Genomic DNA, 26,758 nt, shown 5'->3' on the forward strand with positions numbered 1-26,758 from the left:
CTCCCTCATAATCATTGGCAAATGTACCCCTTCTCTAAAAGTTCACAATAAGATAGTTTTTTCCACTGACAGACAGATTTATATTGTTTGACTAAGTCACAGTGAGAACTCCTGCAGATAGACAAACCTTTCGCTGCACCAAAACACCAAGAATCTGGAGATTTTTGCACCAGAATCTGGATCCTATCCAAGGCATATTATGTAGGTTTATTGATGTGCTTTGTATCAGGACAGATACTGGCATAAATTCCTCTCATATAATATTGTATGTGCATCTGATGTAACATACACATTAAATAAAATGCCATGTCATATCTTGAAATATCTGGACTCAGTATTTGGCTGCAGTATTATCAGTTCTGTGTAATATCATCACTCTGTCTCTTTTTCATAAAAATACTGAGCTGACATTAGAAATGTGACATGTATGGCATTCAAAATATGACGTGTCCTGTTCCAGAGACCAGATACATCTAGATATGACATCTTACAACGCTGTTATTGGACAATATCCAGACCAGATGTCATCATATCCAGGCAAAAACAACTCCAGATTCTGATTTTGCACGAGATGCCTTCTTCGTCTGCTCTCCTCAGAGCCACCACACTACAGGGAAATTTTTCATTTTGCAGAACATAGAAGTTGCAGCTCTTCCCCTGCCTCGGTTGGTTTGTTTGTATAATTGTATGTGCTGATTGGTTCATTTAGGGACCTACATTCATTTTGATTTAACCAGTGAAACTGCTACGTGCCAGAACCAGCAGACTGAGGAACAGTTTTATCCACCAGGCAGTCAGGATGCTGAACTCTCTCCCTGTTTTGCCCCCTCTTCCCATAGTGCCTCCTTCACAGACTTAACCCCCCTCAATTGAACGCTGGGGTCTGTCATCCTCAGGACTGAAAAGCAAAGTTTTTGCACTGTTTCAAAACTGTATTTTATTATTTTTATTAGCTTACTCTTTTTAATTTTAGCTCATCTTTTTCTAGCTATTTCCTGTGTATCTGTTGTTGCTGCTAGGGTCTGAGAAACGTAATATCAAATCCACTGTATGTCTGGTTCATACTGCAGTTTTGACAACAAAGAAGACTTTGAACTTTGAAACATGCACACACTGGTCAGATGATCCTTAATCCTCTGAAGGGATTAAATAATCCAGTTTTCAGTGACCTTGTAGCTCAGACCAGGATGAGGGAGAAAAAACATGACTGAAGGTTACAGCCACTGACAGCTTCAGGAGTCAGAAAAGACCGTCATTAAGACGTCAATTCATGAACTATGGTCTTATAGAGAAAAATATACTAATGCATCTTCATCCTAGTCTGTTTAACACACAATAACAACTAAATTAACCAGTCAAGTTAATCTGAAGGTCCTGATCTGAGGGTCTGAGTCTACAGTAGTGGCTTTGATTTTAGATTTTGTAGTTTCTTTGCATAACCTCATGTGATCATTAAGCTCAAACTAACTACTCAAACGTATTGAAATGAAAGCTCAATAAGCTTACTTTAAAGACTTGATCATTTCATAACCTCAATGTTTGTGTTTTGATACTAAAATATCAGCGGCTGTGACTCAGTGGGTTGAGTCGGTCATCTATCAATCGGAAGGTTAGCGGTTCGGTCCCAGCTCCAGCAGTCACATGTTGAAGTGTCCTTGAGCAAGACACTGAACCCCTAATTGCTCCCTCTGTTGTTCAGAAGTGTTTGAATGTGAATGAATGAGATTATATAACATGGTGGTCCCTCACTACATAGCAGCCTTTCCAATCAATGAGTGAATGGGTGAATGTGATGAGCAGTGTAAAAGTGCTTTGAGTGCTCAGAAAGACTAGAAAAGCGCTATTTAAGTACAAGTCCTTTTACCATTTACATTTGCAAATGTGTTCCATGTTCCTACACTTTGTTCTCACCATAACTAAATGAACCAACCACAGAGTGTTTAACCCCAAGACACTTTTATTGTTCCATTTATGAATCGAACATTTCCATTAAAGCTCCTCATGCAAGATGTTTCAACAAGCCGAGATGAAATATAATCTGCACAGTAGGCTTCTCCCAATCTGAGCCAGTCCCTAAATCCTTCTTCTGTGAGCATTGGTCCATTTCTTAATCCACAACATCGGAGTGCATAAAGAATATTTAAAAGGAGGGGTAACTGTGAGCGTGTGGTATCACAAAGTCTGACATAAGGTTAAACTACACTGTGAGGATTCCCACGTCTGTCCGTCCTGTCCTGTCCTGCTGTCTCGGTGTGTTAAAGGAGGGCGTGTCAGTGAGCATGAAGGAGAGATAACACATGTTTCAAGAAGTCTTTAGTGGGTCTGAATGCTAACATGGCTGCTAACACTCAGCCTACACATGATGCTTGTTATGGATCAACTGAAAACAGCAGAGGAGGAGGAGGAGGAGGGTTTGTGTACGTCTGTGCACTTCAGTGACAAAAAGAAACTACAGAAAACTCACAAGTACTTTGTCTTTCCTGTTCTCAATGTTTCTTTAATTTTCAAAAAAGCAACACAATTATTGTATAACTTGTCAGACACTTCAAATCCATCATCACCCCTCCACTTCCTCTAAAGATAATTTCCTTTTAATATATAGAGATGGAGACGGAAATAACAGGAGCAAGTTTACTGTTTCATCCAGAAACATTTCCAAGTGACACAAAATACAGCAACCGGTATTCCCAGGATAAAGTGCAATAAAAAGGAGACTAAACAATTTAGGAGAGTGCTGCTCGGCAGGATCACTCTCCGGAGCGACAGCAGGCCCTGAAGCCACACTGCAGGTTCTGGCATCCGCTCGCTGTGTCTGCGTGAGGACCTGCAGAGAAACAGCACACAGGGGTCATCCAATGAACTGCATGACACAGGAAAAACTGAAGAACAGGACCGTGTAAGAGCAGAGGACGACGACTCTGGTTCTGAATGAAATGCCTTATGCAAGAGAGTAACCAGAAACAGTGCTGTATCAAACTAGAGGAGAAAAAACGACTTTTAACACAAGTCAGTCATGTAATTTTATCATCTCAATACGAGCATCCACAATAAAAGCATTGTGAAAGTCTGAATTTATCACAACAAATAAGGAGTTATTTTACAGACCCAATCAAAGCTTTCTCTCTCATCATAACTTCACATTTCAACGACTGGATGAAGTCACATGAAGCTAAAGCTAGCTTTCTGCTACCCTCAGATTACCTGGAGAAAATGTAGTGATGAAAAAAGGCTCTGGGATTTATTTGGGATTCAGAGACGTGCTGCAAACTCTCTGAAATCCTTCATTATGGTTTATCTATCTGACTTTATATTTTTGCAACTTTATTGCACACTTCACATCCTGCAGGCCTAGTTCCTAGTATTCTACAGTCGGTCCTGCATGCTGTGCATTTTTAAAGTTATGATCCAAGATGATAAAACAAGGTATGCTTTCACGGTAACAACCTATGATTGACGATTTACAACCAAGACAGACTGAGGAGTGTCTCCTTCTGCTTTTTCGTTATAAGACACTGTGAGGAGCTTTTGCACCAGCCAAAATGAGCATCACCTTTAATATGAAAGATATCATAAAGAACGGAGGAACCTTGCTGACAAAGTGAGGACTAGTGCCACTGATAACCGATAAACTGTTCCCTCTCCTGCTCTCTGGTAAGAGGTACAGAAGTTTAAAGTCATGCACACACAGACTCAAAAAGTGAATGATATTTTAATTTGGTTTTACTTAAAATGACTGTATTTTTAAGAAGTGCAGTATGGTTTACAGTGGACTTTTATTTACTTTTTTTGCACCTGTTTCAGATGTAGCACTCCCACTCTCAATGTATATTCTAGTACAATGACAAAGGCTTATTTATATTTCTAACCCCCTCTCTCCTCTCCTCTCCTCTCCTCTCCTCTCCTCTCCTCTCCTCTCCTCTCCTCTCCTCTCCTCTCCTCTCCTCTCCTCTCCTCTCCTCTCCTCTCCTCTCATCTCATCTCATCTCATCTCATCTCATCTCATCTCATCTCATCTCATCTCATCTCATCTCCTCTCCTCTCCTCTCCTCTCCTCTCCTCTCCTCTCCTCTCCTCTCCTCTCATCTCATCTCATCTCATCTCCTGCTCCAACCTTTGGTCAAAAATTGTAAAAATTGGAGCTTGAATACTGATGTCCTGTTGTAACATCACTTTTAAAGGGATATTTCAGTTTTTTTGAAGTGGGGTCGTATGAGTTACAGTACACTACTGCTCCTGCTAGCCACAATGCATGCCGGTGAGCTCTTCCCCTTTAATGAGAACATTCCCAGAGGACCGGCAGGTAAGCTAGGCTACAATTCTCTGCAGACGGGGCCGCCTATTTCATGTAATTTCACCAAAGTTAAGAAAATATGGTCCAGGAACTCATCACGGTGCAAATGCATGCACCAGTAGAAAACATTGGAGCTATTCAGTTTGCCATCAGAAACCTCCTTTGTGTGAAATACACTCTAAGAGGAAACACTGACAAGTTCTTTCACAAATGGCAACCCTTTCTTTCACATGTTAAGAGATCTGCAGACTCTGCCGGACTAAGAGGTGTGTTATTTCTTTCTTTCATCATTGCTGTATTCCCATGTTTGTGTGTGTTCATTTCTCCTGCTGAGCTGGGCTGGGGAGGAAGGGATTCTTTTTCTGTTTGAGTTCTGGGACTGGTATATTCATATTGTAAATGTGCAGGTAATTCTGTATCTATGGACCTCTACAGGTATATAACTATGCACATGTATGCACCTCGTTTCTCCTGTTAGGGGTGTCGTTCTCTCAGTCTCATTGTTGTGTTGTTTTGGTTTATTTCTTTCTTTCCTTTTTTTCTGTTTAAATGAAAAACTAAAAACTGTAAATTTGTACGCAAATTACAATGTCATTGAATTTTGCTCAATAAACAGAACTGGCAAAGAAAAGAAACCTCCTTTGTTTTGGCACTATTTTCAGACGCAACTCACAGACCGGTGTTCTTCCGCTGCATGAGCACGGATACATGCCGATCAGCTGTTTGGATCAACAAGCACGTAGCATTTTTAGCAGACACCTTTAGGAACAAAAACTACAAACAGAAATGAGTGATTCTGACAGCAACAATGACATGCCGTTTACTGTGGACACAAGAGGATACCTCTATGAACCAGAGTTTACAGAGGAAGAACTCCAGATGCAGACCCAACGTACCAACGAAGAAGAGAGGGGAGAAAGTTCTGTGCTAACGAGTGAGCAGGAGAGATCCCACGTTACCTGGTGGTGCCGGTGTGTAAACTGTGAGCCCATGCCAATGAACCCAGAGAGCTTCTGCTGTCAGGAGAGGGACTTAGTGACAACAATACTTCAGGACCTTTCTGAATCAGAGGATACCAGCGGCTCACATACGGCTCCAGTCTGCATCACTCATCATCCAGAGTTCCCTGCCTTACAGGAGGTTTGCTTGTTTGAACAGCCGGGATAAAGACAGGTACGTCCCATCTTTTAAATGTGCAGAAAAGTGAGTTTAATTCACTCTAAAGACCGATACCACTACTTCATCCTGCTACGTGCTTGTTGATCCAAACAGCTGATCGGTGTGTATCCATGCTCATGCAGCGGAAGAACACCGGTCTGTGAGGTGCGTCTGAAAATAGTGCCAAAACAAAACAAAGGGGGTTTCTGACAGCAAACTGAATAGCTCCAATTTTTTTCTACTGGTTCATGCATTTGGACCGTGATGAGTTCCTGGACCATATTTTCTTAACTTTGGCTAAACTACGTGAAATAGGCGGCCCCATCTGCAGAGAATTGTAGCCTAGCTTACCGGCCGGTCCTCTGGGAATGTTCTCATTAAAAGGGAAGAGCTCACCGGCACGCATTGCGGCTAACAGGAGCAATAGTGTACTGTAACTCATACGACCCCACTTCAAAAAAACTGAAATATCCCTTTAAGAAAGCTTCTATGTACACTCTCTATCCCAGGACTTTAAATACATGTTCATGATAATGAAGTAAATAAACTGAAGTGAACACTTGAGGCATCTTAACAAGCTTCTATAATGTCTACTTACCTTTCACCTCAGTAGCATCTGTTACTTACACTGGGACTCGTGCTTTTCAGGCGGGGTTAGTCACATTCAAAGTTTCCACACATCATAATAAATACACTCTACACCACAGCCTGTTTATAAAGCATGTTAATCTATCAGCATGAGCAATGTTGTGCATCAGAGAAAGAAGAGACCTCAAACAGTTTCCCTTCTGAGTGTTACCGTTGATGTTGTCGCAGTAATAGAAGTGCTCATCATTGAGGGAAGGACAGGCTGACACCAGCTCCTGCAGCCCCACCTCAGTGATGAAGAGGCAGCCCGACAGGTTCAGATGCTCCAAGACGGGAAGTCCACCACGCTGCGAGAGAGCCCTGAAACACACAGCGACATCATTACAGATACAGGAACATGCGTACCAGCAGTGAGAACGTCTGTGAAAGGACACACTGATGAACTCAGCAGATCCACAGAAGAGAACACCTGCCTCTGAGTCTGCACCATAACCTGTTTGTAAGAAGGTAACTGTGACGTCATTCACTGGTTTGTGGATTTCTTTTGAAACACAAGGCGTTCAGGGAGCATACAGTCAGTGTGTGCCGCACTAAAATCTAGACAATCATTAGCTACACTGAGACAACATGTCTACTTTAGTAACGTCCCTGCAGACCTCCAGTAGCACAGGATGACAGAGTTTTTAACACTGTGATACTTTTTGATACCATGTGATATGAAATGATCTCTTTCATTTTTACATTTGAAAGTATTGAGAAGTGTATCAGATTTACAGAGCACACACTCTACAGACACCAATACACACTTATTCTAGATTATGATTGGACATTAAGAGAATATTATTATATATTAGGTCTACACATGTCTTTTTTTTAAGAAAATCTTATAAAGTTAAAAACAAAACAAGCAAATCATCAGATGTTGGGACAGCTTGAGTCTTTTTTTTTTGCTGCCTAAATATCAAAACAGGTATGAACATGGTTATATGGTTTGATTTTTACTAGTATTGCATCAATGTTTAAAACTGGAGGAGGTTTAGGACACTTGTGCATTACTTTATAAGTCTATAAAAAGAGTGAACCTTGCTTCTAAGACTTTTTTATTTGCCACTGCCTTCCTATCTTAGCTTATTTTAACTCGCTTTAAATGCAAATTTTAATTTTATTTTTAACATATTTCTAATTTTCCTTTACTTTTCTGTTTTATTATATTTGTCATTTTAATTGTGTTCTTTTGTGCCTGTCTGAATGTTTCCAATGCTTTTAATGTTTTAATGTAAAGCACATTGAGGTAAGGAGGACGAGCTAACCCAGCACCAGAGGGAATACTGGCAGAGTAGCATCATGCTAACAGAGCTAACACCGAACATGAACGCCACATTGGAAGGATTTCACCTGCTGTGGGCGGACAGGATACAGGAGAGCAAGACTGAACTAACTGGTGAAGAAGGCCAGCTCAGTCCTGGACCCTGTGGAGGTGGTGGCTGACAGGAGGATTATGGCCAATCTGTCGTCTTTGATGAACATTTCTTTTTTAGATATATATTCTGATAGATTAGATATATATTGAGATAGAGTGGTCTAGACCTCCTATGTTTGTAAAAGCGTCTTGAGATAACGTTTGTTGTGATTTGGTGCTATGCAAATACAGATTGAGTTGCTCTTGTGTATGAAATGCGCTATACAAATAAAGTTGCCTTGCCTTGGTGTGTGGAGAGGCCTTAGACCTGTGTTTCTTCAAATGTCCAGCTGAGGAGGACTACACTGACTCCACATACACGTCATAATACAGAAGTCTCAGCCAGTGACTTCTTTCAAATCTTTCAATACAGCAGGATTTGTGTTGATGCATACGGTACGATTTGAGGTCAAATAGAAGATAAGGCAGGGAATGCTCCAGGACTCAGGTGTCTGTGATTAGCACGTGACTATCAGAGTGATATGATAGAGAGAAAAAAAGGAGGCGTAATGATGTTTATATATGGGCTCAGATTTGTGCCACTGGAAACTGAAATTGAATAATTATATTGAATTTGGAGAAGCATGATTTGATATTGAAATGAATGCTTTGAAAGTGAATTTATTTGCTTTGAAATTTGTTTTAACCTACTTGAAAATGCAACTCTCTATTTTCCTTAAATTCAAAAATAAAAAACATTAATTTGCAAATCATGCTTTTTAAATGCAATCTAATTATTCAAATTCAGTTTCTAGTGGCACAAATCTGAGCCCATATTAATTAGGGATGCACAGATGCTACTTTATAGGTCCCGATACCGATACTAGCCGATCCGATCCTGATATTGATTTAACAATCTGTAATCCTTAATGTGAGGATAGAATCAGGTTTTGGCAACTTCAGGCTTTTCTGACTTTGTAAACCAAAATAAAGTAAACATTTTTAAACTGACAGTATCATTATTCAAGAGATTATGAATGTGTACCAGCAGTTTGGTGAGCTAATCTTCATAACCAATAGATGTTGTAAACACAGAAAAGCATAGAACTGAGATGAATAGATCTGCACTATATATCGGCTGCTCGTCACCGATATCCGATCTAGCCGATATCCGATACCAGGATCGGATCGGTGCATCCCTAATATTTATCCATCCTGAAATCCAGAAACTGTCTTTTGTGGCTCTGAAAGCAAGATGCAACGGCTAAAATCAAGGCTTTAAAACTAGCCAACCAATCAGTGAGTGACGTCATGGAGGGGACATCCACTTCTTATATATGCTGATGTTTTTTCTCTCTTTTAAGCCAGATTACTTAATACTCCTACAATACCTCAACTGAACAGTGTAGGAAAGACAGCAGGTTGAGTTAACCAGGACAGAGGCTTGCACAATTGACCCCTGAGTCATATTTAGGCATGCTGAATTTATTTGATTTGTATTTTATGAATTATAGTCTTTAAACGTCTTTATTATTTATCAGATAGAAGTGTACATAGTGTGTGTCCATCTGTAATAGTTGCCATATTATTCTATTTTATTTGATTTTATTCTATTGTACCTTTGTAATTGCTATTATCATTGTTATTATATTTTTTAACTATGTTAGTAATTGTTGTTTTCCCCTGTGCCGTGTTGTAAGCTGCTGTAACAAAAGAATTTCCCCCAATGGGGGACCAATAAAGTATATCTTATCTTCTCTTATCTTGTGATGTTTCTCTGTTTTTAGTTTCCCCTGTTTGTTTGTTTTTCCAGATTAAAGAGGGTTTTTTTTATGTAGATTTGAAGAACAGCAGAACATGATCTTTACCTTAAGCCCAAATCTGTGACTTGATAACATCCAGAGAGGCTGAGAAACCTCAGTGGGCGCCTTGCCTCTGACTGGTCAGTCCTTTTCTCACACTGCAGACCCCCCACTGAGGAGCATTTAGTCCGAAACTCTGCAGCGCTGCTTCTGAATGTGCCCGCCTCGCTCTGAGGCCCAGTAAAAGTCCTGAGGGCCATGTCACTAGAGCAGCAGGTGGAGTGACCACAAAACATTTCCCCAGACATGGCAAACTGCTGATGCAAATAAGAGGCGTTTGAGCCAGTCCTGTGCCCGCGCCTTTTGCTCCTCCTGCAGCAGCACGAACCTCCCGCAAGCTGTGTCTCTACAAAGCTCTCTGCTGCAGGAACAGTCATCCCACCGCGACGGCTCCAGTCTGCCGCATCTTCAATATCAGCCAGGTCTGAAGAGTCAAGAACCCACACCTGTGTGGGAGGGCAGGCGGCACCCCATCGGCCGGTCCCCTGCTTGAAAATGAGAGCCTGACGCTTCCGCACGACTGGATGCAGGCCTTTCTCCTCCATGAGCGTGATGGGTATCGGAGAACTTTTAAGAAGCTTCGATCGTTTGCCGGAGCAGGATGAAAATGTGCTGTCACCCAGTCCAACAGAGAGCTTCTTCAGAGCGTGGTCGGTTAGCTTCTCACATCCTGACAAATCCAGGTGCTCCAGGGAAAGACACGCCCCCAGAGAGGACCAGCTGAAAGGGAAAGGAACAGAGTCATGAGTGCTGAGTTTCCTGTAAAGACTACACCAGAGGTCAGAAATGATGTGCAGAAATGTAAGTCATGAGTTTTGATATTCACCTGTCAAATGCAGAGTCTGTGACATCAGTCTGGGTCAGATCCAGGTGAGTGATATTGGGGCAGAAACTGAGAATCTGGCGCACCTGAAAAGTTTGACATGACATATTTGACATTGTGTTTGTAATCAGATGTTCAGCTCCAGAGTAAAATCACAACGTCAGGCTGCGTACCATTTTACTAGAGACCGTCGAACTGTACGCCAGAACAATGGACTTGACAGACGGACCCACAGCTGGCAGCAGGTTCTGAATAATCCCATTGAGGAGCCTCTTCTCACGCTGAGCCGTGCTGATTGCCTGGGAGCCTTTCTTACTGCCCGACACATCTAAACAGACGAGGGCGACACAGGTTACTCAGTTAAGGAACACAAGTCACTTAAAAAGAACGGGTGACAAGGCAAACACGGCTCATGGCTGCAGGTCTGTTTACTACCTTTATATCAGAGCGTTGTCTGACACCTAGAAGGAAGACTTTTATGATTACAAAAAAAAACTCTTCAGAGGTTATTAAAGGTCATTCCAAAAGCATGTGAGAAATGTGGAAAGCCCTGCCTCAGGATTGTGGGTAAACATTCATACTTTAACAGGAGGAACTTTTATAAACGTATGTAAAACCTGAACGTTTTGAAACACAGCAATCAGCTGCACAAGTTAAGCAGATATCAAGACTATGCATTAAATCTAAGTTGGTAAAATAACTTTTTTTAATGCAATTAGAACAGAGAGATCTAACATCATAGTAAGACTTTATGTGCAATCCCAGCCTAGGAATGAACATTTGCCTTCACTAGAAAAATGTTAACTTCCAATTTTAAATCCAAACAGTGTTTTTATGAAGGTAATAGAACAACACTTAAGTGTATTTACATTTTCTTGCACCCCTGACTCGAATGTTTGCAGCATTTACATCTCTGGTCCTTGTTTCCTGAGCTTCTTTTTTGAGACAATCATACACAAATCTCAAACGTAGGAACGCACGCAAGAAATAAAACCCTCACCAGACTCATCAACATCAGCATCTTCATCCCACTCCTGATAAGCCCGACCCTCTTTCTGTCGACTCGTCACCCAATCCTCATCCGGCTCCTGATCCAGATCCTCAGGGGGGCCACTATAATAATCACCTAAACAAAGACACAAACATTTATCACAAGAGAATCAACCCTACGTGTTTAAATTAATGCGATATAATCACATACATAAGAGTGTTTCATCATTAACAACATTTATTTATAACCAGCTATCAGCAGCCTACCTCTGGCCCAGTGCACGGGGTACAGGTGCTTCCACAGAGAGCCGGTCTTCGCCAGCTCTAACCACGAGCTGCACACCTGACTACAGCGACACAGATCTTCAGGGCCGAGGTAGCGGAAGAGCCTCAGCATGATTTCTGAGGGAAGCTGGGAGATTTGAGTGGAAGGATTCCAGTTCTTTTCCAGCTCTGAGGAAGATGACAAGAGAGTTTAGCTTACAGCTGACTCAAATACTTCAATTATGAAATGCACTTATTAGAAAATGTCATGAACTGTCATACTTTACGATCTCTGGCTTGGTCGCATAAAAACAACTAGGGTTTATTTACTAACCATAGTCTGTCTTCTCGTGATCGGCGTATTTGAAAGCTTTGTGCAGCTCCTCAGCCTGGCTCCACAAGCTGAAGCCCTTCAGCACTTCAGCAGCACAGTCCCACTGCTGCTGGCTGCAGTGTTGCGCTATCACCTGCTTCTTGATGTCCTTGAGCTCCTCGTAGGTGAAGTACTGCATAAGCATAGGCTGAAACACCTGCAACGAATCTCATATGGTTATAAACAGCTTGATGCAATGCGGATCACCTGGGTGTGAAAACAAGTCTCTGTTTTATGCCTTTAATTGTTCATGAACAAAATGTAGTCTTACCTGTTTTTCATTTATTCAATCATAATTTCAATAGTATTTGTTGTAACAATAAAAAGAACTGTGAACATCTTATACCTCTTCTTCTTCCTTCATGTGAGGCAGAAAGTCTTGAGTGAAAGCCTCCAGTCTCTCCTTCAGCTGCTGGGCATAGTTAAGCTGCTCATACTCACTCTAAAAACACAGAACAAGCTTTCATTTAAAAAACCTGATACCATCACAAGTGAGACATCTTAGAGTTTGAATCTAAAACAACTTGCATTCAGTGTTTTCATAACTGCATTACTGAAGTATCTAGGTTATTAGAAATGGCTGTTATATTTTTCTGAAACATCATATTTAAAAGTAAATTGATGTAATCTGGCTCAGATGAAATTCTTCACAGGACAGTTTGTAGGATCAAATTCCAAAGTAACAAAAAGGTTTCTTCTGTTTTACAGACTGACGGAGGCGGAGCGGATGTTAAGATTTACACAATTGCATCATTCTGGAAGGCCTTTTTTTTTGGGTTCAGTGAGAACAATCACTGTTCTCTGTTGTTAAGCAGATTACGAAAACAACCCTGCCCTTATTAAACATCTCAGCCCACTTCTTTCTGCATCTGGTCTTTCCCCTGGAAGAAACAAAACCTCAAGCTGTAACACCAAACATTAGGGGAAGAGGATTTAACTTATTACTTATGTAGGGGCCATAATGTTGATTTTCTGTCTTATTCGTTTATCATGATTATTTCCTTTTTTATTGTTTACTTCATTTCTGGTTTTGGGTTCATGGGTGTGGTTAACCTTTTATCTACCTGTTCAGTTGGGGGCGGGAGGTACACTTAGAGGGTGAGTGGGGTTGAGTATTTCTTGTTGACCGCCACCAGCATCGTCATTATCATTGTTTATTTCCACTTTTTTTTTGGAGTTGATTTATTTTGAGTGTTTGTTAATAAATAGAAAACTTACTTTGGACTTTGATTTTGATTTAATGGCAAGGCGTGTCGCAAGCATGATCCCATTTAGTCTCTGCAGCACCTTAAAAACTGAACCGCTTCATTTAATTAAAAAAAGATGCCGTTTTTTTTTTTGGCATGTAAACCTGAAAATAAAATCTACTGCTCTGTATACTTCAGTATTTGAATAGTTAACATGATTGTTAGTTCTGATGATAGATGAGTGACCCAAAAATAGAGCATCAAGGACCTGCTTGTTTCAGCAGAACCACACGTTTCCCATGAAAGCAAAGCCAAACCAGCAGCATGACAAACGTCTCTTACTTTCAGGGCTGTAAAGAGTGTTAAAAGATTTAACTCAAGTAAAAGTTTGTATACGTTGATGAAGTTTAACTGTAGGAGTACCAGTCTGTGAATGTTCTCAAGCGAAATTCATTTTTCTGGTGAAATTTATTCAAAGTACTGAGTTCTTACTTTAAAAGGGTGGTTACAAAAGTGATATATGGGGGAACCTGGGGGGACAGGGCCTTCTCTGTTGCTGCCCCCACCCTCTGGAACTCTCTCCCCCAACACCTCAGATTCTCTCCCTCACTCACCAAATTCAAATCCGGACACAAAACACACCTACTTACAAAGGCTTTTAAACTATAATTGATTGATTTTTTTCTTGTTTTGTTTTATTTTGCTGCCTTGCTCTTCTTTGCTTTTTTTTTGCACTGTTTTCCTTTGCTTTTCTACTGTATAATTTTATTTTCCTGTAAAGCGCTTGGAGAATCTTTTAAAGCGCTTTTATAAATAAAATGTATTATTATTATTATTATTATTATTATTATTATATATTAGGGGTGCAACGATACACAAAATCCACGGTTTGGTTGGGTTCGATACGTTTTTGATACAGAAAAAGAGACATTTCCATGCCTGTTTACTTGTAGTTTATTGAAATTACCAACATTTGTTTCAGCTCAAAAGCACAGTTTTTAAATTAAATTAAATGTATCAGGCGCAGCTATACCTGACATGTTCTGCTGTGCATGGGGGGGTGTTGCATGCGTGTGTGTGTCTGTCTGTCGCGATAGAGAGTAGAGGAGAATTGTGAACGCGTGACCATGTAAAGACAGAAATGACATCCCGTCATGTAAATAAGATAAATAACATGAGGATATTTAGTCTGTTAAATAAAAGAACAAGACCTGATCAATGAGAGAGGGAACCTTAAAGCACTTCTGCTTTGACTTCCAAGGGGGGGGGGGGACTCGGCAGACACTCGTGCTTCCCTCTTGTGCGGGCGCGCGCTCACACACACACATATACGTGAACATATGAACCCAGCAGACCGTCGTATGGTGAAATATATATTTCCAGATGAAGCACAGTTAAAACAAACGTGACCAGCTTGGACTGAATGAATGTGGGAGGAGCGCGCAGTTCAGTGGACCTGCGCTCCACAATGCAGCCCGGAGGAGTAGAGCGCAGATCCACTGAACTTTCAGCACAGAGCACCTCGTCAGAAGTTGATCAAATAAATATAATTTCCATACAGATACACGTATTGTTGCACCCCAATATATATATATATATATAAAGTATAATAATAGTACACAAATGAGCAACTCAATAACAGTAACATCAGTAAATGTAATTATTTCTATTACTATATCTTGATTGTACTTATGTCTGGGTCGCTGCAACAGCTGAATTTCCCCCTGGATCAATAGAGTGATATCTGATTTCATGTGTACCTCTGTGTAATGTATGCATGTCCTTACCTTCACACTCTGCAAGCCTTTCTCAAAGAGGGTCAACATCTCTGACAGTTTGTTGTCTGAGTGCACATTGTACACCGTGCAGCAGCGCTGCTCCAACAGGCCGATGATGTACTCATTCTCGATCTGCTCGTGCATCTTGAACTCCTTAAAGGTGGCACACAGGGACTGAAGGAAGGAGCGGAAATCATTGTTGTTGGAGAAGTTGGTTTTGGATAACTGTGTGGGGAGAAAAATGAGAAATTAATTATTCAATAACATTATATGTGTGATTTTATCGAATGACAGAAGATAAATATTATACATGCACTTATTTATTATATGTTTGAATGATTTATTTAGAAGTGATCTGTCCAAAAGCTGCAGAAACAAACTCAGACAGCTAACATAACAACACGCAGACCTCACAGTGTAGCTGCGTACCTGCAGCTAGCTCACCCTCCTCCTTACATAATTAAGAGACACAAAGAGCCGATCTGAGGTAGACTGGACACTCATAATAAACCCTGGACATCCCATAGATATATATGATTTATAGTCACACTATAACAAGAGTAGAGACACTTACAGCAGGTTACATAACAAGCGATCCTGCCAGTTAGTTAAGCTAGCTAAACCAGTTAGCAGCCTCTGCTGTGGACAGAGTGAGATATTATATCTTTACTGCAGCTACGTGCCTTATTACACACTCTACAGAAGTAAATGGCTTAAAAACGCACAAAATAACAAGTCAGCCCTCTGAGCTGATCCAGGTTAGCCGTGAAAGCTTACCCAACAGTTCATCTGACTCAATGCTACAGCCACAAGCTAGCTGACATGCTAACAAGTCGTTCATTGGTCTGTTGGTCTCACTCAGACTCATTTACTACATTTAAACGACACACTGGGACAAAACGTTTATTATTACCAACCTTTTCACAATATAGGCCCACCAGCTGCTTCATTCTCCAGTGTGGGCCAGTGAAAACATCCACCTCGTCCGGAAAAGGAGCCATCTTCACACACTGAGCTCAGTGCGTCATCTGCTCAGAGAGATACCATCACAGACAGAGGGAGGTGTGTTTCATAGACATGTGACCACCATAGACTGTAAAGGTGACCACTTACCGAGAGAGCAAGAAACACAGTCTTAGTTCAATGTTTCTGATAATTTAAAAAAAAAAACCACAATAAATCCAAGGAATATACACTAAAAGATCAATACACGTATTTTTAAGAGACTTCCAAAAATATTTTAATTAAAAAAACACAATAAATTACATTACGACACTGAAGTTAGCATCTTATTCGTAGAATCTGATCTGGCTGTTTTACATTACAATCATGGGAGGGCACAGTTTTACATTTGTTAAACCTTTATTATATTTTTTTAGTTTTTTAGTTTAGTTTATTCACTCACACATCATCACAAATGTACATATATATTGTAAATATATATTTATATATTTATAATATATATATATTTACATGTAAATATATATTTACATTTGTAAAACCTTTATTATATATGTTTTGTTTTTAAGTTTAGTTTATTCACCCACACATCATCACAAATGTAAACATATATATATATATATATATATATATATATATATATATATATATATATATATATATATATATTTATATACAGTAAACATTTTCACAATGGTTGGATGTGTGGAAAGGGGCGACCCCAAGGAAGTTATTCTAAGCTTTTAACAGGGGGCCCAATTTCCCACAAATAAAGTGGCAACAAACAAGATACAACAACGAGCTGTGACATCTTATTCTTCCTCCAGAGTTTCCTCATCAAGATATCATGACAGCGTTTCCTGAGTTCGTTCAGCAACTTCTACTTTACTTTTCCTTTATTTATTTTATCTATATTATCATAATTATTACTATTATTGCATATGTCAGGTTGTAAACCTTGCATATGGATTGTTCTTTTTTTATTATTTTTTTAAATGTATTTTCTTTTTATTATTTTATGTACAGCATCATCCTGAACTGACATTCTTGACTGCTGCTGGCATTATAATGCATAATATATTATATTATATAATTATCTTGCTATATTATATTATGTTATATTACATTATTATTGTTTATTACAACTTATGGTCATACTACATACCCATATTTATTTTTATTTATTGCTTAATTTGTCTTTACTAACCATAATCACACCATGTCAACCTGTCACTACTGAAACATTTTTAATACTGCCTGTAATTACTGCTATTTAATCTAAATTCCATTTGTAACATTGTATATATCTAAATTGTGTTTTATCTTTATCTTTATTTTTATTTTATTTTATTTTATTTTACTTATTGAAACTTCTTCTTGATTGTACTTATGTCTTATCTTATCTTAAATAAAGTCTGATTGATTGATTGATTGATTTTTTTTTTTTTCTTTGCTTTTTTCAATTAAAATGAAGATTTTCAAACCATTAAATTCAGTATTTAATGAACACTGTACACAGTGTGCAGCAGTTCAGTCGATGGGTTCAAAGCTCTTCGTGTCTGCTATTGGCTGTCGGTTGCTATGGAAAATGTCCACAGCAACAGCCCTTCTGGGGTGGGGACTAGCGCTGTCAGTCACCGTGATGACGAACACCCAAACCAACCAATCCGCGATCGAGAAATAAGTAGGCGGCCAATCAGAATGCAGCAAAAAAGAGAGCTTGTAGTTAGATCGAGAGCGCAGAGAGCAGCAAGTAGCAGAGGCTCTGAGAGACAGCGGCGAGACAGACTGATGGTAAGCCGAGTGTCAGCTCACTAACATTATACTTTAACATAACAGAGACATGTTGAGTATGTTCCCTGATGTATCCACAGGATGTTTCATGTGTTTTCTGTGTTTTTGGTCCGTCATCTGTGTGTATATGTAATGTAACGGTGAAGCTAGCTACCTGCTATGTTGAGTGTTGCCTCAGCATCACAGCCCGTCTGAGGAAAGACATCCTTTCTGTCTGCCTTCCCTCCTTAATTCAGCTGACATTACTGTATAGTGACAGTATTAGAAATAACTATAACAACTGAAGTTTGTAAAAGTGGATTATATCATAACCTGTTACCAAACTGGCAACATCAAACCCCCTTTTTACTGAAGTCAAGTGAGCTAAGCTTTTCAGTGTTTTCCTTGATCTCCCTGCAGAACCATCATGAGGATCCAGCCACTCTTCTAACATGGACAAGTACGAGAAGGTGAAGAAAATAGGGGAAGGGTCATTTGGAAGGGCTGTCCTCGTCAAATCCAAAGAGGATGGACACCAGTATGTCATCAAGGAGATTGGCATATCTGGAGTAAGCTCTTATGCATCATTTATCACACTTCTCTGTTGGATCTGAGCCCCCCCTTTCTGCTACGAGTCTCTGACACATTCTCACACACTCCTCATTTTAACAGATGTCAAGTAAAGAGAGGCAGGAATCTCGGAAAGAAGTTGCAGTCCTTGCCAACATGAGTCATCCCAACATCGTGCAGTATAAGGAGTCTTTTGAAGGTATGCACACAAACAGAGACTACACAAGATGTTATTATGACTTATTTAAAATCTTCTCTAAACTCCTTCAGAGGGGGGCTGTCTGTATATTGTGATGGACTACTGTGAGGGTGGAGACCTCTTCAAGAAGATCAACTCTCAAAAAGGAGTACTGTTCACAGAAGAGCAGGTAAGTTCATTCTTTTAGATTTAGACAGTCAGGGATGTTTTGTGCAAATGTTTACACTGACTACCTTTTCATTTCATCCAACAAATTTATATTTGTGTGACTCTCAATAATGCTGCCTCACTGTGTGAAAAGGTGCAGTCTTTTATACTCAACATCTCATGCACAGGTTGAGAAAACAACAACATTTTTGCATGCATAAAGAACAATTTAAGGCTTGCAAATGTATCATAAAAAACACAACAAGAAAATGTGTGTGTTTGAAACAGCACCCTAAAGAGAATCAATAAAACTATACAGAATAGTATATGTATTAAGATTTGCACAAGATTCAAGATTCAAGATTCAAAGGTTTGTATTGTCAATTTTCACTATTTATACGAGACATACAGGAAAAATGAGATTCTGTTTCTCTCTTCCAGCTTTTAAATATCAAAAATTTAAATAAAGAATACAATAAAATATAATAAGATATAGTTATAAAACAAACAGCCTATGTACACAGTGCAGGTAGTGCAGTGACAGTTTAAATAACAGCCTGTTATTGATTGTTCCCTCCAACCAGACATCCATAACATCGATTCTGTTTCCATTTTCAAATCCCGTCTCAAAGCACATCTTTTTAAACTGTCATTTTCACTCTGATTACATCTCTTCGCTGCACTGTATCTTATCCTGTTCATTGTATTTATGAGTTACACTGCTTCATGTCTTATTGATTTTCTCAGACTCATTTTATATTGTTCTTTTTTTTATAAACTCTGCCCTGTACGGTGACCTTGAATGCTCTGAAGGCGGCATTTAAATAAAATGTATTATTATTATTATTTTAGAAGGGGAAAGCATGACTGATATAAACAGCAAATAGACTAGGACCCAGGCTGTTTTGGAACACCTAATCTTTGTGATTGAATCCAGATTTGACATGCTAATCCTGCAGAGATGTTATTCCAGAGGCATCTTCAAGCAAATAAATCAAACCCATTTTTTTAAAGAGTGTCTGAATAACCAAAACTGTAACGTGTGTTCACACTTTTTCTTCTCTTAGATCTCAAATTGGTTTGTGCAGATTTGTCTGGCTCTGAAGCACGTGCATGATCGCAAAATCCTCCACAGGGACATCAAATCACAGGTAGTCCTTCATGCAACACTGTTATTATAACTTGTTTTTTTGCAGCTTGTTGTCCTACTCACATTTTTTTTTATCATGTTTGTATAGAACATATTTTTAACAAAAGATGGGACTGTGCAGCTTGGAGATTTTGGAATTGCAAGGGTCCTCAACAGGTATTAAAAAAAAAAGAATCATCTGAGAGGATCTGCAGATCTCTGTAAGCCATGACATGGGAATTTAAATGAATGCAATTCTCATTGTCTTCTTATTTGTAGCACTGTGGAGCTGGCAAGAACATGCATAGGAACACCTTATTACCTTTCACCAGAGATCTGTGAAAATAAACCATACAACAACAAAAGGTACTGACACCATGTTCTGTGACTGACGTGTGAGTGCTTGTCTCTTTGTGATGTAAACTGTTGTATTCTGTAGACATTTAAGGGTCGAGTTCTGTCCTAGCACGTTGTAACATGCAGTATTTGGTTGTGTTTGGTGATGTAAAAGTATCATGTCCCCTCCTTTTATTGAGTGAATGTGCCTGTTTGTATCTGCAGCAGGAAGCAAGTATTGATTTCCTCTTTAACTATGTTAAGTACGCATGTAATCTAATCCACTTTACTGGAAAGTAGAGGAGTGAATGTCAGTGTGCGTCAATGTTATTCTCAGAAAGCAAGTTGTTAAAAAAGTGACCATGGATTAATCTTTGTTTGATACAAGTCTACCCCAAAAACTCACCCCTTACCTCTCCTGTCTTTATGTGCTCACCCCTCTCATTCTCCCTACTCTCCCTCCGTCTGCAGTGATATTTGGGCCCTAGGGTGTGTCCTGTATGAAATGTGCACTCTTAAGCATGCAGTAAGTATTCTGTATGTGTGCTGTTTTCTAATTCATGTAGATTTGATGTTTCTTATGCAGCATTGAAATGCTCTCACACATACTGATTTGGATGTTTGGCCTCTGGTTGCCTTATTTTTTATAAATGTTGACCAACTAAGTTTCAAAGAATGAATATTTTATTATATTTGGAGGTTCACAATCATATCTTCAACTACAGTCAGAGGATAAAAGGAGGTTTAACAGGGAGTGGTCCAGAAGGTGAATTCTGGTGTTTTTGAACCAAATATTCTACCTGTTATGGGTACAAACAGTTTTTGAACGGCATTATTAGATCACTCTGGCCTGCAGCAGCAAAACTGGCTGTGATGGCTGTAATGTAATCCTCACAGTGATTGGTCCCACTCAAAAAAACTTCCATTAAAAGTGTGTGTTTTTGCCACAGACGTGCTCCAGCCTACCAGACATTTACAAAACACAACACATAAGAAGAGAATCAAAGTTCCAACCTATCATAACCTCTGCTCTCCTCCACGATCACCTGTCATTGCACTCAGTAATTTCCTCTGATGTTTACTCCTCCTCAGTTTGAGGCTGGCAACATGAAGAATTTAGTCCTGAAGATCATCCGTGGCTCATACCCACCCGTATCTGTGCACTACTCGCAAGAACTGCGCTCTCTCTTGGGGCAGCTGTTTAAACGCAACCCTCGAGAGAGGCCGTCAGTCAGCAGCATCTTGGACAAACCTTTCCTGATCTGCAGGATTGAGAAGTTCCTCACACCACAGGTGCAGTACACTTTGAGATGTCTTTGATATACAATACCAGTCAAAAGTTTGGAAGCACCTTCTCATTCAAGGGTTTGTATTTATTTTGATGATTTGAAACACTGTAGATTAATACTGAAGACATCAAAACTATGAAAGAACATATATGGAATTATTTAATGAACAAAAACAGAATATGTTTTATATTTTAGATTCTGTAAAGTAGCCCCCTTTTTCCTTCATGACAGCTTTGCACACTCTTGGTATTCTCTCAGTCTGCTTCGTGAATTGGTCTCCTGGAATGGTTTCTAATAGGGATAGACCGATTATCAATGCCGATATTCTGCATTTTGACGCATATTGGCATCTCCCTTTTTTAAAAATCTGATGTCCGATAGGAGATCAACATAAAACTGAGTTATTTTGGCCAATTTCTCCCTGCAGTTTCTCATCACAGGGGACGAGCTGAGCAGCATCCGTTGTGACCCCTACAATTACTAGTGATTTAAAACTCATTCAACCCCTCTTCAAAAAAACTGAAATATCCCTTTAAAACAAAGATAAGTGAAAGATTAACATTTTGGTTATATTTAAATTTTGGAAAACTTTATTTACTGTAGAAAACTTTAGGGAGCTATTTATTTCTTTAAGTTTTCATTTAACTTTATAAGACATGCTGCTGAGCCTGGGAGCTCCCTGCACTTTGTGTTAGAATGTTAAAACAAAGATGTCTATAGTCTAAGATTAAAAACAACCTTTAACATGTTGCAAATCTGAAAAGCTGTTTAATAAACATATGCTTAAAGGCATTTAAAGGCCCTGTGAGGAGTTTTGAACTGGCTGAGAAACAGACTGAAAATGATACTGATGCCTCTTTATAACCTTCAATAGCAAACAAGTCCATCAGCAGCAACACTGACACCTTCTCTGTTGTAATGTTTAATGCCTGAAACCGCCCTGGGGGGGTAGGTGTCCGACCAGATGATGGACATCTTGCTTCAGAAACAGCCTTTATTTGACTGTTTTCATGGAAAGTAATCAAATTGCCTGATAAAGCTGACTGTTGAGCACAACAGGATGAGGCTTTTGTTGAAAATACTACTTTTGCATGTACAGGACAAGAGATAAGAGGTATCACTTTGTCCACAAGGGGGGCGCCAGAATCAATACAAAACAAAAGTTCCTCACAGCAGCTTTAAACAAAGTTAAGTGTTGGAGTTTGTATTATTCAAAATTTTGACGCCAATATTTTCCCTTTTACTGCAAATGAATATCAGCTCCAAACATCGGTTATCGGCCTCCTTGACTACTAATAATCGGTATCAGTATCGGCCCTGATGAAACCATATAGATCTATCTCTAGTTTCTAATGAACATGAGCCTTGTCAAGAGCTCATTGGTAGAATGACTTGCCGTCTTAATGTGTTTGAGACCATCAGTTGTGTTGTTCAGATGTAGGGTTAGCACACAATGGTTAGCCCTATTTGACCACTGTTGTAATCCAGATTATGGCAAAACCAGATTATATCATAGTTTTGATGTCTTCAGTATTAATCTACAATGTTGAAAATAATTCAGATAAATAAAAACATTGAATGAGAAGGTGTGTCCAAACTTTGGACTGGTAGTGTAAGAGGTAAACTGCATCCACTTTAACATTGTGTATTTGATCCTTGTTTCAGATCATTGCTCAGGAATTCCATCATAACTTTCTTCACAAGCAGCCTAAAGTGGGTGCAGTGCAGGGGCCACCAGGTTAGTAAATGTGTGTTTTCATAGGTGAAGTGATCTTTGAGCCATCACATTGTATGCACGGAAAAGGAGTTTACCATGATGTTGTCACAGGCTGCAGCAGAAGCATACTGCCTGAGCCCCTTTCAGCTCCCTGTAGCTTGGTCTGTCTGTACTTTTCCTTTCTGCAATATTCATGACTGACCAGATAGCACAGAATAGGTTTGTCCATTACTCTTACACGGAGACAAACACACAGGTTACCTCCTCAGAATGAGAGGTTGGCAGGAGAAAAACTTGAACTGATAAAGGGAGACAGCAAGAGACGTTCAGTTTGCACCCAAACTGAACATCTGGTTTTCATCAAGAAACAATAAAATCTAATTTTGTGTTGGGCTGATTAGATTCTGCATTTGCTTCCTTTGGAGCTCCTAATTGAATCCTTTTTTTTTGGTTCAATGCACGCCAGAGCTCTGCAACATTAAGTGCACTCAAGTGCCGTGACCTTATTTAATCTCATGCTTTAGTGTTCCTTTGTCCATTAAGACCGCTGAGTAGAACCACTTTGAAAGAAGCAACACTCTCTGTGCCAGGAGTGTTTGTTTACTCTGCACATTTGCACGCCGACTTGGATTAATGTTTATGTCTCGTGTGGACAGCCAAGCGTTCTGCCCCTGGCTCCATACCACTCACCCCAGCCCAGAAGATCACCAAACCAGCCAGCAAATACGGAGTGCCTTTAACTGTGAGGAAGGTGCCAGATGCAGCCAAAAAGCTGGCGGAGAGGAAACCGGCTGTGAAGCACAAACCGGTTTGTAGATTGTTGTTGATTTTGAGCTTCACTCATGATTTTTGTTTGTTTGCTGTATTTGTTGAGTTGAGTTCCTTGTCAGTCGTGTTAGAAGCTTCTTCCATCTGTCTGTGTGAGTCTGTGCTGCTTATATCATAGTGTGTTGGTGACCTCTGAACCCCAGTGTCATATGTTGCTCAGGCCCCCCTCCCAGCAGCCCCCCAGAGAAGAGTGAGTCAAGTGGAGGAAGAGAGGAAAAAACACGAGGTACAGCTGAGAGCCCCCCTAACTTAAACTTACTCTCAGATTTTCCTGCTTTTTTTTTCTCCACATTTACTCAAACGTGAAAGTCCCTCCCTTGTAGCATTTTTTAGTTTTCCTCCCTCTCATAACGCTCGATCTCTGTTTACTATCATCTTCCGCTCTCTGCCCTTTTTGGAGTGTCGTGCCTCATTTCTTCTTTCTTCTCGTTTAACCAACCTCTCCCTCCTCACCTGCCTGTCCAGTGACGGCAGAGCTTGTGGCCTCTTGTTCAGCACAGGGACTTTTCAGATATCTCTTTCTGATGCTTATTCTTCATCCTGCAGGAGGGCATGAGAAAGAAAAGGATGGAGCTGATAGAGAAAGAGAGGAAACAGAGGGAGCAGGTGGGTGCACATTTAGTCCCACAGTGACGTTATTGTGGTTAATAACTAAACGGTTTAATTAAATTCCTGAACTGTGTTTCCCTCAGATGTTCCTGTTAAAAGCAGAGCAGATGAAAAGATTTGAAAAGGACAAGGTTGGTTTCAAATATAATCTTTGTTGGTTGGAATAATTATTTTTATGCAAAACATAAGCGCTCAAAAATCAAGAAAGACAGAAAAATTGGGGAATGCTTATTAAATAAACAACATAAACTGCAGCATAGCATAAAAAAAGTCACTTTGCAGAATCTTTTTAAAACTTTAAAACTCTCTATCCCGCTTTATATTGCCAGTTGCAGTCATGACGTTTATAGTCCTGTCTAGGGTTACAAAGGGGTGGAAAATTTCCAGTAAGTTTCTGGTAAATTTCCATGGGAAGTTAAGCTGGGGAATATTAGACATATTCCAAATTGGAAACTTTCCATGGGAATCATGTTATAAGACATTTTAAATGACATATTCTCCTGATATAAGATCTCATTTTATAACTGTGTGACATTCTGCAGAGGGAACACGCTTTGTTAAGTCTTTGTGCTGCATGTCTCTGTCTGAAACTGAAAGACTATTGATGTCATCTGCAACAGATCAATCGTATAAACCAGGCCAGAGAACAGGGCTGGAAGCATGTATTGAGCTCTAGTGGAGGCAGCAGCCCAGAGAGGAAGGTGAGGGACGCTGTTTTCCTTTTCTAATTATCAAAAGTGTTCCAAAGTAGTTCCATTGTTTCATGAATACAAAGATCATCTTTGTAACTTACTCTGGACTGATAACCTGTTTGGGACCAGGTGATGTTATGACATGAAATCAGCTGTAAGGGTCCATCATTCATTGATTGATGTCCTTTGAGGGTAATACAGATTATCAGCTGATGTAACATTTTATACAGTATGAGATTTTCTGAAACTGTAACATCTCATTTGCAGTAACTGTAACAAATCCTATATGCATCACCTCACAGGAGCCTACATGCATTTGATTCTATTTAATTTTGGTTTGTCATGAGAGTCTCCTTCCTCTCATTTGTCTGTTTGCTTCAGGTCAAATTTGGAAATAAACTCCAGCAGATTATCCGTACAGTGAAAGAACAAAAAGTATGAAGGTAAATATGTTACAAAATGCACAAGGTTGTAGGCTTGATGTGAGAACCTGCAGAATATGATTTGAGAACTTGTGGATCACATTCAGAACACGGTTGTATGAATATTTTTTACAAAGTTCACATTTTTTCCACAAGCTCCCATGTAGTTATTTTTTTCTGTAACTTCAAATTCAGAACTCATGTGTGTGATCTTTTTTACAAGTGAAAAATGAAACATACAAGTTCAGATTTTTTATCCACAAGTTCTCAAATCGTATTCTGCAGGTTCTCATGTCAAATCTACAAGCTCATGCATTTTGCAACATATTTACCTTTGTAAAAAATGGCACAACATCAATGAAATACCTTAGATCATCTTTTTATGTTCGGTCCTAAAATCCTGCAAAGTCTGTTTAACACATCTGGTTCTGCAGCCACAACACAGATAATAAAAATGATTAGGTTTTATCACAGCCTAAATCAAATCAGTAGAGGAGAACGGGGTTGGTTGTCACACTTTTTACTGTTTTGATGATTGCTCATCATCAAAACATCTTTGAATAGTCATTCCTATATTAAACTGAAGCTTAAGGTGTTGGCTTGAAATGTGTATCCCTCTCATTTTCCAACTCATTGTAACAAAGAGGCAATTAATTATCAAAAACACTTTGACACATTGTGACAACAAACCCCATCACGGGGATGGTTGTCACACACTATGGGGTTGGTTGTCACACACTATGGGGTTGGTTGTCACACACTATGGGGTTGGTTGTCACACACTATGGGGTTGGTTGTCACACACTATGGGGATGGTTGTCACACACTATGGGGTTGGTTGTCACACACTATGGGGTTGGTTGTCACACACTATGGGGTTGGTTGTCACACACTATGGGGTTGGTTGTCACACACTATGGGGTTGGTTGTCACACACTATGGGGTTGGTTGTCACACACTATGGGGATGGTTGTCGCACACTATGGGGTTGGTTGTCACACACTATGGGGATGGTTGTCACACTATGGGGTTGGTTGTCACACACTATGGGGATGGTTGTCACACACTATGGGGTTGGTTGTCACACACTATGGGGTTGGTTGTCACACACTATGGGGTTGGTTGTCACACTATGGGGTTGGTTGTCACACACTATGGGGATGGTTGTCACACACTATGGGGTTGGTTGTCACACACTATGGGGTTGGTTGTCACACACTATGGGGATGGTTGTCACACACTATGGGGTTGGTTGTCACAATGGTATTTTAATGGGAAAAATCTTTTAAAAAAGGCAAGAAGGCAGAACTAAATTTGAAAGTTGAATTGCACTGTCAAGTGATAGGCCCACATAACTTAATGCATTTTAACATA

At 39.7% G+C, this 26,758-nt stretch overlaps 2 protein-coding genes across 2 annotated transcripts in view; one reads left to right on the forward strand and one right to left on the reverse strand.

Moving 5' to 3' along the window:
• Positions 1-1,937: 1,937 nt before the first annotated feature.
• Positions 1,938-15,782, reverse strand: fbxl5 (F-box and leucine-rich repeat protein 5). The gene is made up of 11 exons (XM_034709077.1): positions 15,631-15,782; positions 14,723-14,938; positions 12,095-12,190; positions 11,710-11,905; positions 11,379-11,564; positions 11,122-11,247; positions 10,295-10,449; positions 10,125-10,207; positions 9,305-10,018; positions 6,249-6,397; positions 1,938-2,824 (listed from the first exon to the last, which is right to left on the reverse strand). The coding sequence occupies exons 1-11, from the start codon at positions 15,712-15,714 to the stop codon at positions 2,748-2,750; spliced, it is 2,082 nt and encodes a 693-aa protein (XP_034564968.1). The 5' UTR covers positions 15,715-15,782; the 3' UTR covers positions 1,938-2,747.
• Positions 15,783-17,237: 1,455 nt separating this feature from the next.
• The window catches only part of nek1 (NIMA-related kinase 1), a 31,075-nt gene continuing 21,554 nt past the window's right edge, over positions 17,238-26,758 (forward strand). Inside the window, exons 1-15 of the mRNA XM_034709682.1 lie at positions 17,238-17,467; positions 17,867-18,015; positions 18,119-18,215; positions 18,287-18,384; positions 19,430-19,513; positions 19,601-19,668; positions 19,771-19,857; positions 20,299-20,353; positions 20,920-21,120; positions 22,782-22,854; positions 23,490-23,641; positions 23,822-23,887; positions 24,208-24,267; positions 24,354-24,401; positions 24,891-24,971. Coding sequence (XP_034565573.1) covers positions 17,899-18,015; positions 18,119-18,215; positions 18,287-18,384; positions 19,430-19,513; positions 19,601-19,668; positions 19,771-19,857; positions 20,299-20,353; positions 20,920-21,120; positions 22,782-22,854; positions 23,490-23,641; positions 23,822-23,887; positions 24,208-24,267; positions 24,354-24,401; positions 24,891-24,971 — 1,287 coding nt within the window. The 5' untranslated portion in view covers positions 17,238-17,467; positions 17,867-17,898. The remainder of the gene's footprint in view (positions 17,468-17,866; positions 18,016-18,118; positions 18,216-18,286; positions 18,385-19,429; positions 19,514-19,600; positions 19,669-19,770; positions 19,858-20,298; positions 20,354-20,919; positions 21,121-22,781; positions 22,855-23,489; positions 23,642-23,821; positions 23,888-24,207; positions 24,268-24,353; positions 24,402-24,890; positions 24,972-26,758) is intronic.

The sequence above is a fragment of the Notolabrus celidotus genome, chromosome 2 (assembly GCF_009762535.1).
Source record: "Notolabrus celidotus isolate fNotCel1 chromosome 2, fNotCel1.pri, whole genome shotgun sequence".
NCBI classification, from domain to species: Eukaryota; Metazoa; Chordata; class Actinopteri; order Labriformes; family Labridae; genus Notolabrus; species Notolabrus celidotus.